Source organism: Necator americanus, chromosome X (genome assembly GCF_031761385.1).
Source record: "Necator americanus strain Aroian chromosome X, whole genome shotgun sequence".
NCBI lineage: Eukaryota > Metazoa > Nematoda > Chromadorea > Rhabditida > Ancylostomatidae > Necator > Necator americanus.
Genome location: NC_087376.1, coordinates 1,837,518 through 1,855,250, shown reverse-complemented (window position 1 = coordinate 1,855,250; position 17,733 = coordinate 1,837,518). Strand labels below are relative to the sequence as shown.

Below are 17,733 nucleotides of genomic sequence, written 5' to 3'. Positions count from 1 at the left end.
CTGGTATTATAACGTTGAGAATCAGTTATTTCCTGATTTATTACATACCAGTAACCTAGAATGTCGAACTAAATCAATGTAGAATAGTTAAGCAGCATATGGGACTACTGTATCTACAAATTTCATGGAAGTATGATTTAAAAAGTTCTTCATTCTGCGCCCCGTCACTTCGTGACCTTTTTTCTACAGATATCCCATCCGATCTGGCAAGTTATGCAACAGTGGGAATGGTTAGTGTTTGGATCGTAGACGGTATGGGAATGCCAGATGTTGATGTCGTTTTCTTTGAATATTATGAATATTCGAATAATTAACAATGCGAGCTTGTGCTCCTAACATAGTACTCACTGCTCCTAACATCACTGAGAATCTGGAAGAAACAAATCGCTTGAGGTCATATATTGGAAAATTCCATTTGTGAGAGTTTTGATCTATCCGAGAATCAATCGCCGCAGTCGCAGCCGGATTCGCAGAGCGAGACGCGACGCGTTCGCGGCGTCGGCAATGCGATGAGCGAATTCGTCGAGCGGTGCGCGAAACGCGCGCGTCGACGTGCGCGACATGCGGCGCGGCAGGCGGTGCGGCAAGCGATAAATGGCCTATTGCGCATGCCACAAACCCATCTAACCAACTCGTTTTCCACAAAAGGTCTCACTGCGCGACATCGCTTGCCGCGCCGCATGTCGCACACGTCGAAGCGCATGTTTCGCGCGCCGCTCGACGAATTCGCGCATCGCGTTGCAGACGCCGCCAACGCGTTGCGTTTCGCTCAGCGAATCCGGCTGCGACTGCGACGATTGATTCTCGCACAGATCAAAATCATATATTGGACATTAATCAGATCAAACATTCATTAAGGGAGTTTTGGAAGATATGACCTCAAGCGATTGGTTTCTTCCTGATTCTCAGTGATAAATTTCAAGACCATGAGTTCACAGTGTGAAGGACTCCATCATTCATAATATGCAAAACGCTACCTTTTAGGATCCTCACACCGTCTACGATCCAAGCACTAACCATCCCCAATATTACTTAACTTGCCAGAGCGGACAGGATAACCCGTATTCGGGAGGCAGAACTGGCGAGTTGAGCACCCTTGATTCTCGGCTTTATAAAGTAAATTTTTCCAATCTATACCTTACTGCACATAACCCCACAAGTGAATGTGGGGTTAAGGCGTTAAACCGAAAGCTTACCATTTTACCTCCCAACGTGACAAGTTCATGGAACGAGTGTCTAGCCAGGGCTTGCGGATTCCTGCAGATGTATCATGTCAGTATTTTTTCCCGTGTCACCAATTTATCGATACTAGAGAAATGAAAAACTTGACTCTGTCGCGTTTTCGAACCATCGACCTTCCAGTTACAGACGAACATTTTACCGACTGCGCCACAAATACTCCATAGTTTATCCTTTATCCTTTGTCATTATAAGTTAATAGTGAAGCAATAGAATGAAATCACTAGGGGTTTTCGAATCACAGAGTTATTTCTAACAGATTTAAATAAATCTACTTAACACTCCGTAGTTTATCCTTTATCCTTTGTCATTATAAGTTAATAGTGAAGCAATAGAATGAAATCACTAGGGGTTTTCGAATCACAGAGTTATTTCTAATAGATTTAAATAAATCTACTTATTATACTTATTATATTATATATTATATATACTTATATTATGATTATATTATTATACTTATTATATTACTTATTATATATACTTATTAAATAATTTAATAAGTAATTGAAATCGAACGCGTAAGAACATCCTGAGAAAGATTGATCAACCTAGAGATTTCTAATCACACTGTTATTTCTAAGAAATGTAATTAAATCTTCAGTAGCTATCGATGGACAAAAATCTTCATAATATTTATTTCATAATTCTTAGTAAACAGCAAAGAACCGCACTACATACTCCTATGTTACCTAGGTACTACCGAATCCCTCACAATTGTGCAAATTGTGCCCAAAATCCTGCCTTTTACGGATTTTTAATTACTTACAGGCAACCTACAAACCACAGCGAAGGTGGCAACTCGCGCTTGTTCCTCCTCAATTTGATTATTTTGAGCACTCCCGTATAATTCGATTGTAACACACAATATAGGTTCCTTACATTTATTTCTCCATAGAGAAAATAACAAATCAGCTATGAAAAAACAATAACTCATGATAAGACTACTTTGTATGTGTCGACGACTTAATAGGGTAATAGGGAAAAAAAAATCAGATGGAGACTTTGTTATGGAACAGAAAAAAAGTATTCGTTCGAAGACAGCGTCATCCGCTAGTTCTTCCATGACTGAATCTCGCTTTCAGATTTCATTTCTTTGCTTTGAATCTAATTCAGCAATTCCACGTCGACACCTGATGCATTCTTGATTGGAGGTCCTAAAAAGATTAAACAGGAAGAGAAATGTATGCAAATGATCTGACTTGACTTCCTGAAACCTTCAGCGGGAGCAAATACCAAAAAACGCTGCACATGTATACACACGTAAGCGCACGCATGCACGTGCGTATATATAAGTTCACGCACGTACCTACCCGTACACACACGTACACGCAAGCTTACACACACACGTACACTCAATCACGTCCATACACACACGTATAGGTATTTGCGCATCAGCATGTTAATACGGAATCGTACATGCATGTGCATGCACACATACATACACATATGTTATATACGTACACATATACATATACGCATACACACATATGTAGACATTTTTTATAAACGTACACATATACATATATACATACATACATACACATAACATACATACACATATGTTCACGCAAACGCAAACGTACTCACTAGTACCCACACATGCATATATACTTATATGCACATTCATGTACACACAAACACGTGCATACAAACGTGCACAGACATGTAGATGCACGTGCATATATATATATATATATATAACCTGATTTCGTGTTTCTGTGTGATCATCTTAACATTTGAAATGTGGAGGGAGTAGCGTTGGTCAAAAAAGAACAATCAGTTTTCCGATATCTGAGCGTTCACTGAGTACCAGCGAGCATCGAACCTTCTCGAACGTTCCTCGTGTTCGATTGTTTCACGTTCACTTATTGTTCTACGATGCTATTTTTCTCATGGAGTGATTTGTGGCTACTAAATTACTATTAAACTGCTTATGACCGTTCTACTACTGTAAACGTTATGTCCACAAACAATACGTTTTAATATCAATCACTTTTGGTTTCAATCCAGAAAAATAGAGCAACATAGCAAGATGGCTCGAGTGTTCCACAGAAATTCCACTAAAATTTTATGAAGAAAACAATCAGAAATTAGTAAAATGATTTGAGTTCAAATATGGCTTTGCAGTTGGTGATGAAATAGTTTTCCTTTCTGGATGTGTTGTTGGTAATAGACTTTTTTTCCTGACTCATAGATTGCTAACTGCCTGTCTTATAACCTCCGGAATTCCATCAAAATGTTCGCCGTCTTATAGTTGCTCAGACATCATTTGTGTCTATTAGATATCGCTTTCTACCTTACCTCGCAATGATTCAAAATGTCATAATTTGTAAGGTAATGTTTCAGGATTTGTTTAGTTTAGGGAAATCTTTCGAAAGAGTTCATATTTTTCATAAATAAACCGTTTCTAATATCTATCTTGCATAAAATAAGATTTTTCGTACAATTTTGTACAATTTTTTTGCGCTATACAATTCATCCTCTTCTATCTCTCTTCTAAAAATCTACAGCTACAATGAAGACACTACTGAACAAAAGTGTCCTGAGGGTCTAAAATATTGGAATCATAGTGATCACAAAAATTTTGTTATGGGATCATCTCTGACAATTTCTCTAGAGTGCCTTGTTGCTTACATTGTGAAATTTTGCTTATATTGCCTTATTTCCAGTCGCGATTAGAAAAAGGTACTGTAGGTTGCGAAATCGCTTCAAGAACCTAACATTTTCCTTGTTCATGAAACAGTGTTTTTAAGAAATATATTTGCTAGGAATATTTACAGTAAATTATGCTATTATATCTAATGAATTTTCTGGAATGTAAAGTAACGGGACTGATAAATACTAAAAGATAATGGGTGGACCAAGAGGAGAGGAAAAATTATTGTATCCAGAAAGAATGTCTCAAAGGAGCATAATCACGAGGGAAATCCCCTCGAATTTCTACGATACTTAAAATTTTCGAAATTTTTCCTCAATACTCGGGAGTACTCGTGAGTGTGAGTAGTTTTTATGTTGTTTGTCGTGCTTCAGGATCCCGTATGCACTCAGTTATTTCCACTGACGCGCTTGAACTATTCCGAGTACTCTCTGGATTTTATACGCTGTTTCTCGTTCCAAGCACTTGAGCAGCATCGCTTTTCTCTAGTCTCGTCAGCAAATATTAACGTGGTGGCAGCAAATGCACTGTCATGTTCTCAGTCCTCTGTCGCACATTTTCCTTCATGTATTCATAGAAATATTTCTAGAGTAACAAAAAAAAAACCAAATAGTTAGTTCAGTTTAGAAGGTTTCCAGCAAATTTATTTATTTATTTATTTATTTAATGTTTTGTTTATGTTATTTAATGAATAATATAGTAGTTAATTTAATAATTACATCCCGTTATGACTTCCAACGCGCATTAACCTGGACAGATATGCGAGATCATCTTAAAATCCGTAATTCTTCTTGAGACCTACATTGTACCCACATAATACGGGACAAGTTCTCTTTCTTGACTGACATGGATTTGATCCTTCGTTACACGACGGGTCTTGGATGCATCGATATTATTATTTGTATTATTATTTCGAATTTTTAAATTAATTTATTTTAGTTATTTCTTGTACTTACTTTAACTTATACTTTTGTCTTTTACTTATACTTTTCTCCAATGACCATAAATTCAAATTGATTTGTTCTAATTTCAACTAAAATGTTATCGTAGTACTCATTAAAATCTCCGCTGTAACACATATTTCCAAGGTTTTTAGGTATTTTAATATTTCATCAATTCTTAAAAAGATTCCATTTTTCTTAACAACGTAAACACAACAAAAACAAAAGCATTCATTTCTATGTAGTGCTAGTCAGTAGATTTTTCAGGTGGTAGAATTAAAAATTTGGTTTTCCGAGCAGGGAAGAGTAGAACAACAGGACTAGGGTGTGGTTTAAATAATGGTAGAAATGATACTCTTCTCGATACGGAATATTTGACTGAAAAATATTTAAATAAGGGAATCCCCAAAGAAACAATTGTGTAGACATGTTGCAAAATGTAATTTGCAGCAATATTTGAATAAATAGTTAGGTTTCCCCTCCTCAGAGACATGGCTCCTTTACCTCACAACCACCATCCCGTCCCGTCCCACAGATCATCGCTGAGCATCGCTGGGATCAATAAGACGTCGAATTAAACTGATTTTGACCTACTTATAAATCCACATTTATGAATGATTGTTGGAATATTCTAGTGATCTTGCGTGAAAAAAAAGTTGAATTTAAAAGCTGATTGAAAATTTCTTTTTCATGGATAAAGATTTAAAGGCATCACCCCACAAATCTGAGGTGGTACGGATTTCAAGTGGAGTATTCGTATATCGGATAGTAGATTAAGGAGAGGGGTGTGATTCTGTCCATTTCTTCCTAATTGCCGTAAAAAACAGCCCGGAAGATGCGGCGCCGCACAAGGCTGGCGCGCTCCAATCGAACTCCTCGTAGAAAATAGTGCGCCGGAACGCTCGAAGCCGTATCTTCCGGACCGTTTTTTATGGCAATTAGGAAGAAATGAACGGAATCACCCTCCCCCCCCCCATTATCTACGATCCCGTACACGAATACTCCACCGGGAATTCGTACCACTCCGGATTCGTGGGGTGATGTCTTTAATTTGAAAATTCCTTTTTTTCAATTTTATAGGTGTATACAAATGGTTTATTAAGTGGAATTTAAACAATTAATGAAATAACTAGAATGAAACAACTCTTAGCATTGTTGCTGCTATATTCCTTGACATTTTCATACAGGATGAATCACCTACGTCGCCACCACCAAAGGAATTTCTGTTCTTACATTTGCTCCAAAGAAAAAAAGCAAGTTATATTCATAATAATAGCACTTTTTTTCATAATAGAATCATTCTTGTTCTCCTCTTTTCATTGTGTTTTTCTTTTTCTTCACTGTATTTAAAATAATTATACTGAATAACAAAATTATATCTTGCATTTATTTCTTTTCAACAGTGTTAAATTTCTAGCTTTATTCAAGAAAAAAGATGTAAACATAAAATTTTGCTTTATTAACTGTGTAACTACTATTATATTATTTTATCATCATTATCATATTTGTATTATCATTTTGTTACATAAAAAATGGTTTTCATGTTCCTGACTCGACTCATTATGGACAAATTTAAAACTACAATTACTTACTACTTAAAAGAACAAAGAAGAAAAAGAGCTAATCATGTCTTTCCAAAAAAAAAAAAAAAACAAAACAAAAACGGAATAATTTCATTCAATTTCATGCACACATCCCAAAACAACATGGAAGATTTTGTGGATTTGAAATAAATATAGATAGTTAAATAAATATTAGTTAAATATTTTTAAACAAGTGGTTTTGCACTGGTAGATAAACGTTACTTGAATAAGGAGCTTTAAAAGAACCCATTAGTCCAAAAAAAGTGATTTCATAAATAAATACTTGAAATTCACTTTTCCTATATTTGTGTTCATGAAACTGCAGGGATTTTCAGGAAGAAAAATATAAATAAAATCAACCTAACTAGACGATGTCAAGATGGTTAAAACTTACATGTTGCATTGAGAAAAATACGAGCTAGCTTCACTTCCTATTCCTTACCTTTTTCCATGATTTGGTTTGTTATCGGTAGCGATAACGTAATAGAAAAAAAGAATTATGACATTGTCCTGAATGTTATCAAACGTTTGTCCAAAGACAGCAATACACTACTCCTTTTGACAAATTTGACTTTTAATCCTCTTAATTTTTTTCTTTTTCTTTTTTTCACTTCTTTGAAGAATTCAGGAACAGAACAAAATTTTTAGATGATAACAACTCCAAGTTTTGGTCCTACTCACCTTCACATTTATATTTTCATAGTAACCATCAAGGTTTTGTGATCTGATTCATTCGTTCGTGGAGTAATCCTTTGATTCGACCCTTTAAATACGAAAGCATCCCGCTCCGATTTGTCCTATAAAGTACAGTGAAGTTATGTACTGTATCGATGTTAATCGTAATAACCTGAAATAAATAAAAAACAAATTATTGAGCAAATAGATTTAACTGGAAGAAGTTCAAGGATCTGGAAAGTCAAGCTGATTTCGTATTGAACGCAAATATGTATAAGTTTTAGTGAAAGAATGCGATATGAGCTTCTATTTTTTGTTTGCCTCAGGAAAAAAAACGCACGCCTCGAAATGAGGAGATATATGTTTACTATTTTTTCATTTTTTATTTTGTGGACTTAATTTTGTTTATTTGGTATGAGATGGTAACTCATTAACTATAAAATATTTGTTCATCTTATAAAAAGAGATCAAAGAAAATAATATATCCTGCTTTTTCTGGAACAGATTTGGAAAACCCATCCAGATCCCACTGCGACCCCTGTGCACGCGTCCATAGTATGCGACGCGCGACTATCAGCGACAGCGGTTGCGCGGAGGTGACATTTCAACCAGTACATGCGAATAGATATCAACGTTTCTTCATTTTTCCTGAGAATTAAACGGCAAGAAATTTTTTTTCCTGCCAACAAAAAAAAAAGAATTCTAGAAAAGTTTAGTTAACATGCTAAACCTCAGCAACTTCATGGAAACAGATAAGGGAAGCTAGGATGTCAACTATAAATGAGTAAATTTATCCAAGAAGAACTTGTAAAAGAAAAGTATTGCTTTTTGAAAACCGGAAACCGAGGGAAGTACTGTTTTTTTTTGGAGAGAAAGGAAGGGGATGGAGGAGGGGGGGACCGATGTGAGAGATGTTTTGTTGTTTTTGTTTACGCGTGATTTCGCACGCGTTACGCAACATGTCAGTAACATTTGACGACGGAAGCACTATTTTAGTTGAACGTTTGCGGCTGCGCCGTTTATTAAGTTGTCGGTTGTGGATTCCGGTTTCATTCTGACCGTAATCAGCTAACAAGACGTGTTTCCATCACAGACACACACATACACACACACAACCGCGTGTAGTGTACACATTTTCATTCACACATTCGTGAATCGCCGACATATTACCCGTCATTTGCTTTATTTATTACCTACGTTATAAACAATTTAAAAGAATTATGACCCAACCATGCTCATTTCCATACAAAACTCTTTATTTTAAGCTCTTCGTTTTTTCTGGAAGAATTTTCACTTTTTCACCGATTCATAACCCCCTTCTATTTCTAAAAAAAAACAATGTATATATTTCTCATTTCTCCAAAATTTCATTCTTTTCAAGACAAAACTTCATTTTTCTCAAAAACTAAGGGTTGTCGTTGATTTCAACTCTCTAATCTTCCTAATTTCAGCGTAAAACATTGAAATGACGCAAAAATTGCACAAAATCTAAAAACCGCAGCTACTGTGAACTCAATTTGAAACTAAGTCCTCTGGAACTCATTCCTCAAAAACGCACCAAACTCACAAAAATTTTCATAAGCTTACAATAAGATATTTTGCAAGTGTATAAAATAAACAAAAGAGAATTGCACCTATGAGAGGATATTCCTGTAATTTGAGATCCGAGGGCGAGTTTGCACAGTCCTCTACGATGTATGTTGACTTTATTTTTTTATATAATAGGGTACATGCTTGTCGAAGAACGAAAATTCTAAAACTACATTATAAACTCGTTCTCATTTGAGACTTATGCAAATTTTTAAAAAGTTTTTTTTTCAAGGATTAATTTTAGTGTGCTTTTGTCTCTTTTTGGCTGCACCTTACCTGGATAATAACTGAAATGGTCCATAATCAATTCGGAGTCCCAAATCGATAACACGTTCCACCGATGCGGGTGCTTCGTTCTCTAAAATTTCAATCAGTCATTATGCAAAAACATTCGGAAAAGAAACAATAAAGGTAGCTGGCGGGAAAAAAAAATATTTTTCAAGCTATTCCAAACAATTAAAAACATTCCTGTTGTGTGCTTTTTCGACAACAAAAAAAAACGAGTATTTAAAAAAAACAGAGTGAGTAAATCTGGTTTTTTTCTTGCTAAGTGATCACGAGAAGTTTGGAACGGGAAAAAGATATGACTCGGCGACTTTTCAAACAAACACTTTGGCAGTACAGTATAACTTAGCAACTTTGTCTGTATTTACACAGTTACTCATAAAACATTAAGAGACCTCTTTTCATGACTGATCCAATGTATCCTATTAATCAAAATTCATAGTACTTACATTTGCTAAGAAAAAAAACTACGGTATCGTTCGTCACACTATCAAGTTTACCTATCAAATGATTCTGGATTCAACATGGACAGTTCTTATTCCTGAAAAAAACTCTTCCAATACTATCATATTTTAACTGGATTTATAATTGTGATTCATGAGATGGATGTGCGCAGCACTTAATCCATCACTCTCTTCGTTTCCCTCTTCCCTCTCCATCACCTCGGAGGCTGTTTGTACGGGGACCGGTCCGCCACAGCGCACCTTTGCAATCACTATCTTCACCATTCCCCTAAGGGGTCCGTCACTGTATGTATAAACACGCGTAATAAATTAAAATTATTAGCTTTGTGTTTTTTTTCAGTTCAATTTTGATCCACAAGTATATCTCCATATTTCTTCATTCTTTATTTTTTCCTATTCCTCACAGAGATCAAGTATTCTATTCAAAAGCAGTTTTTTATATAGATAAAATTGCAAGATCCTTTAAAAGGACTTTGTTTTTTCAAAGTTTTAAAGTGCTTGAAAAAAATTTGACAGAAAATGACATCTATCTTACTCTAAATTATTTACGAAGCTCACCTTCTACTAAATTGAAGGGGGTGGGGGGAAGTTCCATAAAAATTAATTTTTTTTTTGAATTGAAAAACCGCTTTTACGCTAATTCACAAACCTCACCTTCTACTAAATAGGTGGAATTTCTATAGAAATTCTCTCTTCACTTCTCTTTACACAGTTCCTAAAAAAACCTTGTTCTCTTTTTTTTTCAATTTCAGTGCTGCAACGGGTCTCATTCAAGAAATATACACCTTCTTTTGTATATTTGATGGTCCAATCTAAAAATCTATGCGATATATTGTAACAGAATGTAACGCAAACTTTGTATAAATACTTCTTTTGGATGGAAAAAAACGTTCCAAAAGTTTATTTTCGAAAAAAAAAGTACTTCTAAAGGTTGCTAAGTTGTTTCTTTTTCTGTCCTACCAACACAACTTTTTAGAGAACAATCGAAAAGTGGGACAAGGACAAAATCTGGAAGGGTTTGAAGAAGTATTAATGTAAATATGTGCCTGGTTAAGGAGTAAAGAAGAACTTTGCAGGCACTTATTTCCTTTAATACCTACCATTTATGTGCTATTGCTCCATTTTTCGGGAAACACATTCACGAATCTAACAAAACTTGCAGGAAACTGCTTATTTAATGCTATTAATATCCTCGAAAATGTAGCTCATAATAGTTAACGATTACTTGACGTTGTTTCCCGAAAGAAGGGGTTAGAATATAATTTAGTTAGCTATTATAAATTTATTTGGTGACATTTCTGCGAGGTTTTTTTTTCTCGCGATAAAAGAATGTGATACAATCATTTGCTTTCACTAACAATTTTAATCAAATTGTCAGTTAAAGAGTTGTCAACTGTAAGTTTTTCTTTCGATCGTACGAAATTTGCAGGAATTTAACATGCCAAGTTTTTTTTTTCTTCTATGGCTGGAAATTTTATTTATTTATTTGTTGAAAACACCTGCAGGTGTGCCATAAAACAAAAAAAAAACAAGATGGAACAAAGCTCATTAGAAATTGATGGAATATTGATGAAAATTCTACTTGGTTCCAGTAACGAGTTTTTAAGTTAGTTATTTGCTGATTAAAGAGATAACGTAGGGAAAACGTTGTGGATTTGATGTTAAGAATTAGATTCAAAATGAAAAATATCCGGTAGAGAGTGCAGAATCCAGGAAAACTGTCAATTTTTCGAGGTCAACGAACTAAGGTCAACCCAGGAAAACTGTGAAGCGTTTGAGGTCAACGAACTGAGGTTGAGGTTTTTCTGGTTTTTTTCCCCCCGTTTGCTCTACGCGAATCGCATCGCATCGTATCACATCTGTACGCCTACCTGCCTAAAATCATACGAAATCATTCATCGATCAGTAAAAACGACCTCATCACGAGAATATCGCGTATTCGATGAGTGATTTGTACCGGGAATGATTGTTGGGATCGATGTTGGCCGCACCCCTAGGAGAACGAGTTTGCCAAGTCGTCTTTTCCCAGTGGAAAATGTGTCGGGCCCCGCGGTTGTCGGTATCTGCCACGCCCTGTACCCTTTTACAGCACACGACAACATTGATCGATTTCAACTCATAACCTCCTCATTGAACTCACATCACATCACAAATAATATTCGTTATTTTCTATTCGATTTAGTCCTATGATTGAGCACATGTTCATTCTTATCCTCTAAAGTTTTAATTTATCATTTTGTCATCAATTCTGATGTTGTTTTTAATGTTTTTTTTTCCCTCTAAACAAATATACGTGTTTGATTCTGGAATTTCGAAATATTCCATTTGCAAAAAATACACTTTAGGCATGGAAATTGCCTTACAGGAACAAAGTAAAGGAATACTTTACGAAGGGTATACTAAAGCATTTCGACAATGCATCTTTGAAGAAGGAGATGTGGTCGGAAAAAATGAACGTTATGAATTTCGGTACGCGTTTATTTTCTCGGATGCATTCTCGTTTATTCAGTTTATTCCATAATTTTCATATGAATACCCTTTTAATTCAGATGTGATTATGATCTCGAATGTTGTGGACGTACATGTTGTATTCCAGAAGCAACTACAATTCCACTATGGTAAGTTAATTGAATTATTATTTATTTTTTTAGTTTATTAGTGGGAAATTGCGGCTAAGATCCTCTTATTCGAAGCTAAATATGATTTTTTTCTATTTTTTCCTATTTCTAGAGTTCCAAAGTAATTTTTTATTCATATTACTTCACATATCTACGAATTTACTTTTGTCACGTAGTCGTACATTTATGGACAAATAATATCCTGGTAGAGATTTGTGTATGAAACGAAAAAACAGGTTTTCTAGGTTGTTACCAGCAAATAATATCATATTCCCTTAACCCGCTCATTATCCTGCATACCTAATCCTATAGACTTTCAAATGGCATAAATATTCTAATTATTCCGAAAAAAAATCCTTATTCTACTGTAGAAAAAAAAAGAATTCTAAAGAGAACTTGTTAATTTAAACTGGTTTTAAATGTATTTAGATTATCATAAAGAGAACAGTGCCCAAAACAGCGCTCTAATAGTTTACTCGTCGCTGTTTTCACGTCAGCAGCCAGCCGGAGGTGTTCTGGATTTTTTTTAAGCCAAAGTAGAATACAAAAAGAAATCCTAGTTTGGAATTTCAGGAAAAAATATCAATGAATAACCAAAATAAAATAGAAAAAACTCTCAATTTCTCGCTCAATTTACTTTCTATGATCTGATCGGACTAACGGATCCACCTGCCGGAAGATGAAGAGATGGTGCTCTATTGATTGATAGACTGAGTAAACGAATCCACATTCGCTGGAGATGTGATCATTTCTGCACTTCTGGTTACACAAAATGTATTCTTTTGGGACCTATTGATTGATTAGTAGGAATACGAGATTATCTTGGATTTTTTGAGCTCCACTCCAGAAAACTCATTAAAAAAGGTAGAAATAAGGCATATTTATCAAGTCTGATTGCACGTTTTACACATGGTTAGACAGGAATAACAGCACAGGACGAAATAAGGAACAATACTTATGGATTACTATGGATTGGATCTAATTTCTATGGATTTGATATATATTCGAAAATAAGAATATGTAATGTTGTTTATTTCGAAACAGCGTTTTTTTTTTGTTGTTGAAAAATTGGGTTCTACAGTACGAAAAAATAACATTGATATTTTTGATGATCTAACTTCTAAGCTTCAAACTTTTCAATTTGTTCTCGCTTTACAAATAATCAGAAATACTAAATCTACTATGAATTGAAAAGTCACAGGATTTTTATGGAATAACTGTATTCAACTACTCTTCGACGTTCCTTTGCTTACCTTTAATCCCACATAATTTTTTATAGGAAAAACGTTTATGAGACGAGTATTCACATTTACTGAAGTTTTCTGTTCTTTGTACTTGCTCGAATCACAATATTTATTTCTGGACATTCATCGTCCAGTCCCTAAAATGGACCACGTAAATGAAAATTAATTTAATTAACGACCCCAGAAAAGTTCACATTTTCAAGAAAAAAAGCTCTTTTTGAACGATTCTACAACGCTAAGGTTTCCAAAATAAGAAAGGATTGCTCTTTTCTTCAAAATAACAATAAAACTACCAGCGTTTTTGTCTTAGAAGGAGCTATCCATAAATTTTTTACATATTATTTCAGGCTCATGATCATTTTTATAATTTTGGCGGCTGTATTGCTATTAGCTATACTTGGAACTCTTCTTTGGCTATTAGCAAAGCGACGGAAACAAAAACCAAAGAAAGGTAACATCGTTCCATTTTTAAATATATTTTTAAAAAAGTATCCATACTAATTCACAATCCATTTTCCACCACTAATCGATAATCGATTATATCATCTAGAATTTTATTATAGTGATCGCATGACTGAAGTGTTTACTTGTGCATGCGGTTTTCTCTGAAATTGCAGCAGGCTTTCTGAGCGATGCATCGAACGCGTCAAAAGGCGGCTACACAGCACTTCATTCACAACGACATGGTGGAGGACGACGAGATTCGGATGATCGTGGAATACTCGTACACGAACAGGAAACCTACAGTACACCAGATCATCTATACGGTGGTTATGGTAGCCGATCATATAGTCATAGCGATAGCCATCGTGGATATCCACCACGTCGTGATGATGGCTATAGAAATGGCATGTACAGTGGAGATAGTGGTGTTGGCGGTGGTGGTGGTGGTGGCGGCGGCGGTGGTGGCGGTGGTGGTGGCGTAACGCGGGAAATCGCGATTCGTGACGCTCGACGCGATTTCTCACGCCCGTACGGAGATCGGGTGCGCGATATCGGCGGTTCCCGTGCTACAGTGTCCAGCGATGGAGGTTCTATGATCCGTCATGGTGTACACGAAACTGTTGAGGAGAGTTTTAAGCAGGAGATCACCTACGAGAGGCCGGCATCAACCGACTCTCGAGAAATGTTATAATTCTCATCCCTTATGTCAATATATAGCCGCTAGATTAACTGAATTTTCGATATCAGTCACACTATAAACATAGAAGTTTTTTTTTAAATAAATCGATGAAACTTGCTTTTTTTTCCCTGAAAGATTGGGATGCTCTGATATTTTCTCATAAACTTTTGTTGTGCTTAACATTCCATCCTGAAACAAGTCTTCGCAACATTTCAAAAACGATCGGATAGTCAGTTTTGCGACCAGTTCTTTTCCGTTCCAGCTGTGCGACAGTTCTCGATTTTTACACATACACAAAAAATGTTGCATGAGACAAATAACGGAAGGGCGTGACCATTGCTCGCTCATCAATGGTATCTAACAATACAGTGACCGGAAATAAATTTCACATTTTCCCAACTTATTCCATGAGAATAATTTAATTCTCAGAAAAAAAAACTGTATTGCATAGATAATAGATCACTTTAGCACAAAATAGTTCATTTAATTTAACAAAAAAAAATTTGCAAGTTAGTGAGCAAGGCACTAAGTGACCTAATGGAACCAGTTGTAGTAAATTTTCATTATTCTGGATTCAAAAAAAAAATGGGCGTGGTCATCCAATAACAGCACTGCATTAGATCGCGCGCGCAACTAATCGATAGTTGTTTCCACCACTAAAATTTTATCGTTCTCTCGCTTACAAATTCATTTTTCATTGTTTTTCGTAATAAGCAAATTTCTTCTGTAATAATTAATAATTTTCTGTGATAATTGATAATTAACTTTTTATTGATTTGTTGAATGATTGAACAAATCAATAAAAAGCTACGTATTCAATATGGAAAGATTCGAAGGATAGTCGAACATGGAATTTAATGATTATTGACTATTTACATTGTAAACATCATTAATACTGCCGTTCAAGTGTTAAATTAACCCTTTGATTTAAATTTTTCTATGGTAAATTCCTTAGTGGGACCTTATCAGTTAATCTAGCGGCAACTATTAAATGTTTCCCTTGTTTTGCCTTGAAATGCTAGCCTATGTATTAATTTTTTCTTCCAATTCTTCTCTCACGTTTTTTTTTCCCGCTTGCTTGACTGTTAATACTTATTACTTCCTTTTACCACTTCTCTTTACCTGGTGCTTGCATTTGTATAATAACTGTACACTACCAGAATCAATTCCTATGGTATAAACTGAATTAGCTGAATGGAATGAAGAAGTTTTCAGAGAGAAAAAAAATATATTCAAGGTATGCTCTTTGTTGAAAATTTGAAGAATGTGGTTTGGCAAATGTATCATGCAGTGTTTCTACCGTAATATTTACAGTAATAACCAAGTATTTTCATTTAGAAGGAAAATTAATGCAAACAATACAAGAACTGAAAAATTGCTGAACTTTTGTCCACCTTATTTTCAAAAAATTTGAAATTGTGAATTTTCTTTCTGCGATTTCCTCCTTTTTCACGCGGAATTGTATTTATTACATTACTTTCGATTATATATACACATCTAACCAAAAGAAAATGAAAAATCAGAGCAGAAGCTCGAGGAAAAAAAATTGCAAAGCTTTTGTCCGTCACTGTATACACATATATGGCAAAAAAAAACGAACACATTGATGAGACTTTGTCAGAATTCCTCACAAGAGTAATTTACTGGTTAATTAGTGAGGAAATGAGGCTATTGAATCTCTCACCATTAATTGGAATACGTATCGATCAGGCATGTTCAAACAAGTTCCACCTGTCTTTATCCACAGAAACAAAAAACAACATTTCCTACCAAATAGCTTTTTTTCCCAAGCAAGACACTAACCTTACAAAACCTGACTAGAACTTCTAGAAAAAAAGAAACGTCAGAAAAAAAAAATACTTCTACACGGAGAAAAGGTTTGGTAAATTTTTTAGAGAAGTTCATTCCTTCCCCAATGCAAGAAGAATCGTTACCGTTGCCAAAAGAAGGACATGTTGTGCAGAGGAGCGAGGATGAGATCAGTCGTGCACTTACGTTCGATATGTCGGAAGCTCCACCACTCAATCCACAACGTGCTCAACTTGCCTTCTACAGGTCACAAACTGAACAAATTGCCAGCTATAACCCTGTTGAGTAATAATAATTCAATAGAATAGGGATATGTTGAGATAAGACCACACTGAATCCTAGATATTACTAAGTTATTCTCGTTGTTTAGTACAGGATCAGATGAGAGGAAATTTTTTGAGTTCGCTTGGTTTTCATGTGTGTTGATTCGTTCATAACAGTGTCTAATCTCACTGTATGAACAGAACGTTCAACGATAAATTTTCAAAGATATTCCTTGTCAAGACACATGATCACCTTCAAAAATACATATAGAAATATTAGCCAAATTTGGCCTAGAAATCTAGGAAAAAAAAAGAATAAAATTTAAAAAAAAAATTACACAGATGGATCTGAGCTGCTACGTGCTTCAGGCCATTCGTTGCTGATCCGATGGAAGAAGTAGTCTTGCCAGCCCCACTCAGAGGATCTGTTTCTCATCATTCGATTGCTGAGCTCAGTCAAACACAAATGCCCAGCTATAAGTGAGTTTTGAGGAGTTTCGGGGGAAAACAGACTACCGTAAGCGCTATGTTACTTCTAGATATTAGTAAAAACAAGTATATCCACCAGCGATTGGTTAAAACCTTGACTTGGCCTACATTTGTAGCAACACTTATATGATAATTATATATAATTTGATATCGTTCACCAAAGACATACATGAAAAATGTGGAGAACATGGCAGAAAAGGCTTCGACCAATCGCAGGCGCGCAAAACGCCAACCCCCTTGCTAATCGTTAACGGATACCTAGTTTTTTCAGTCCAAAACTGTATTGTTAAATGAATCACATCCAATAATTACATGGAAGCATTCGATTTCAGAAACTAAAGATTCATGTGGAAACTGGTGTAATGTAAGATGAAAACTTTCCTTACAGATCTATCGAAACACCAAGAAGCACAAACGCGGAACGTATGTTTAAGAGGCCTGGATTCGACAACGTGCCCTCATATTGATTTTAAAAAAAATCATTTATTAGAGATATTTTTGTATTATTTGCTCAAAATAAAAGTAACGATAGATGATCAAAACCACCTTTTCCAAATTTCAATAGATTAAGTAAGTTTAAAATTAAAAAAACCAGTTTTAAAAACTTTTTAAAGGTGAATTATTGGACAGAAAAGGAACGAAAATAACAAAACAACATAATAATAATAATAAAACATTTTAATAACGAAATAAATTGTAAGAGATAAAAGTTCAAAAAAAAAACAAGAAAGATGATAAGCATTTGTTGCAATAA

General features: G+C 35.1%; 3 protein-coding genes across 4 annotated transcripts; 2 read left to right on the top strand and 1 right to left on the bottom strand.

Moving 5' to 3' along the window:
* Positions 1-2,348: 2,348 nt before the first annotated feature.
* Positions 2,349-9,697, bottom strand: RB195_021234 (uncharacterized protein; the record flags this gene model as incomplete). Its single annotated transcript, XM_064207864.1, has 5 exons — positions 2,349-2,393; positions 7,101-7,143; positions 7,193-7,216; positions 8,961-9,042; positions 9,601-9,697. The coding sequence occupies 5 exons, from the start codon at positions 9,695-9,697 to the stop codon at positions 2,349-2,351; spliced, it is 291 nt and encodes a 96-aa protein (XP_064063745.1).
* Positions 9,698-11,780: 2,083 nt separating this feature from the next.
* RB195_021233 (uncharacterized protein) lies at positions 11,781-14,430 on the top strand (the record flags this gene model as incomplete). Its single annotated transcript, XM_013451723.2, has 4 exons — positions 11,781-11,902; positions 11,983-12,051; positions 13,643-13,746; positions 13,913-14,430. 4 exons carry the CDS (start codon positions 11,781-11,783, stop codon positions 14,428-14,430), a joined length of 813 nt encoding a protein of 270 aa, XP_013307177.2.
* A 295-nt stretch (positions 14,431-14,725) lies between these two features.
* Positions 14,726-17,446, top strand: RB195_021232 (uncharacterized protein; the record flags this gene model as incomplete). 2 transcript variants are annotated; one of them, XM_064207862.1, is made up of 4 exons in its annotated part: positions 14,726-14,771; positions 16,314-16,473; positions 16,860-16,970; positions 17,368-17,446. In XM_064207862.1, 4 exons carry the CDS (start codon positions 14,726-14,728, stop codon positions 17,444-17,446), a joined length of 396 nt encoding a protein of 131 aa, XP_064063743.1. The 2 variants fall into 2 exon arrangements, with proteins under 2 accessions (XP_064063743.1, XP_064063744.1); XM_064207863.1 differs by lacking the exon at positions 14,726-14,771 and having other exon boundaries at positions 16,334-16,473.
* Between the last annotated feature and the right edge of the window lie 287 nt (positions 17,447-17,733).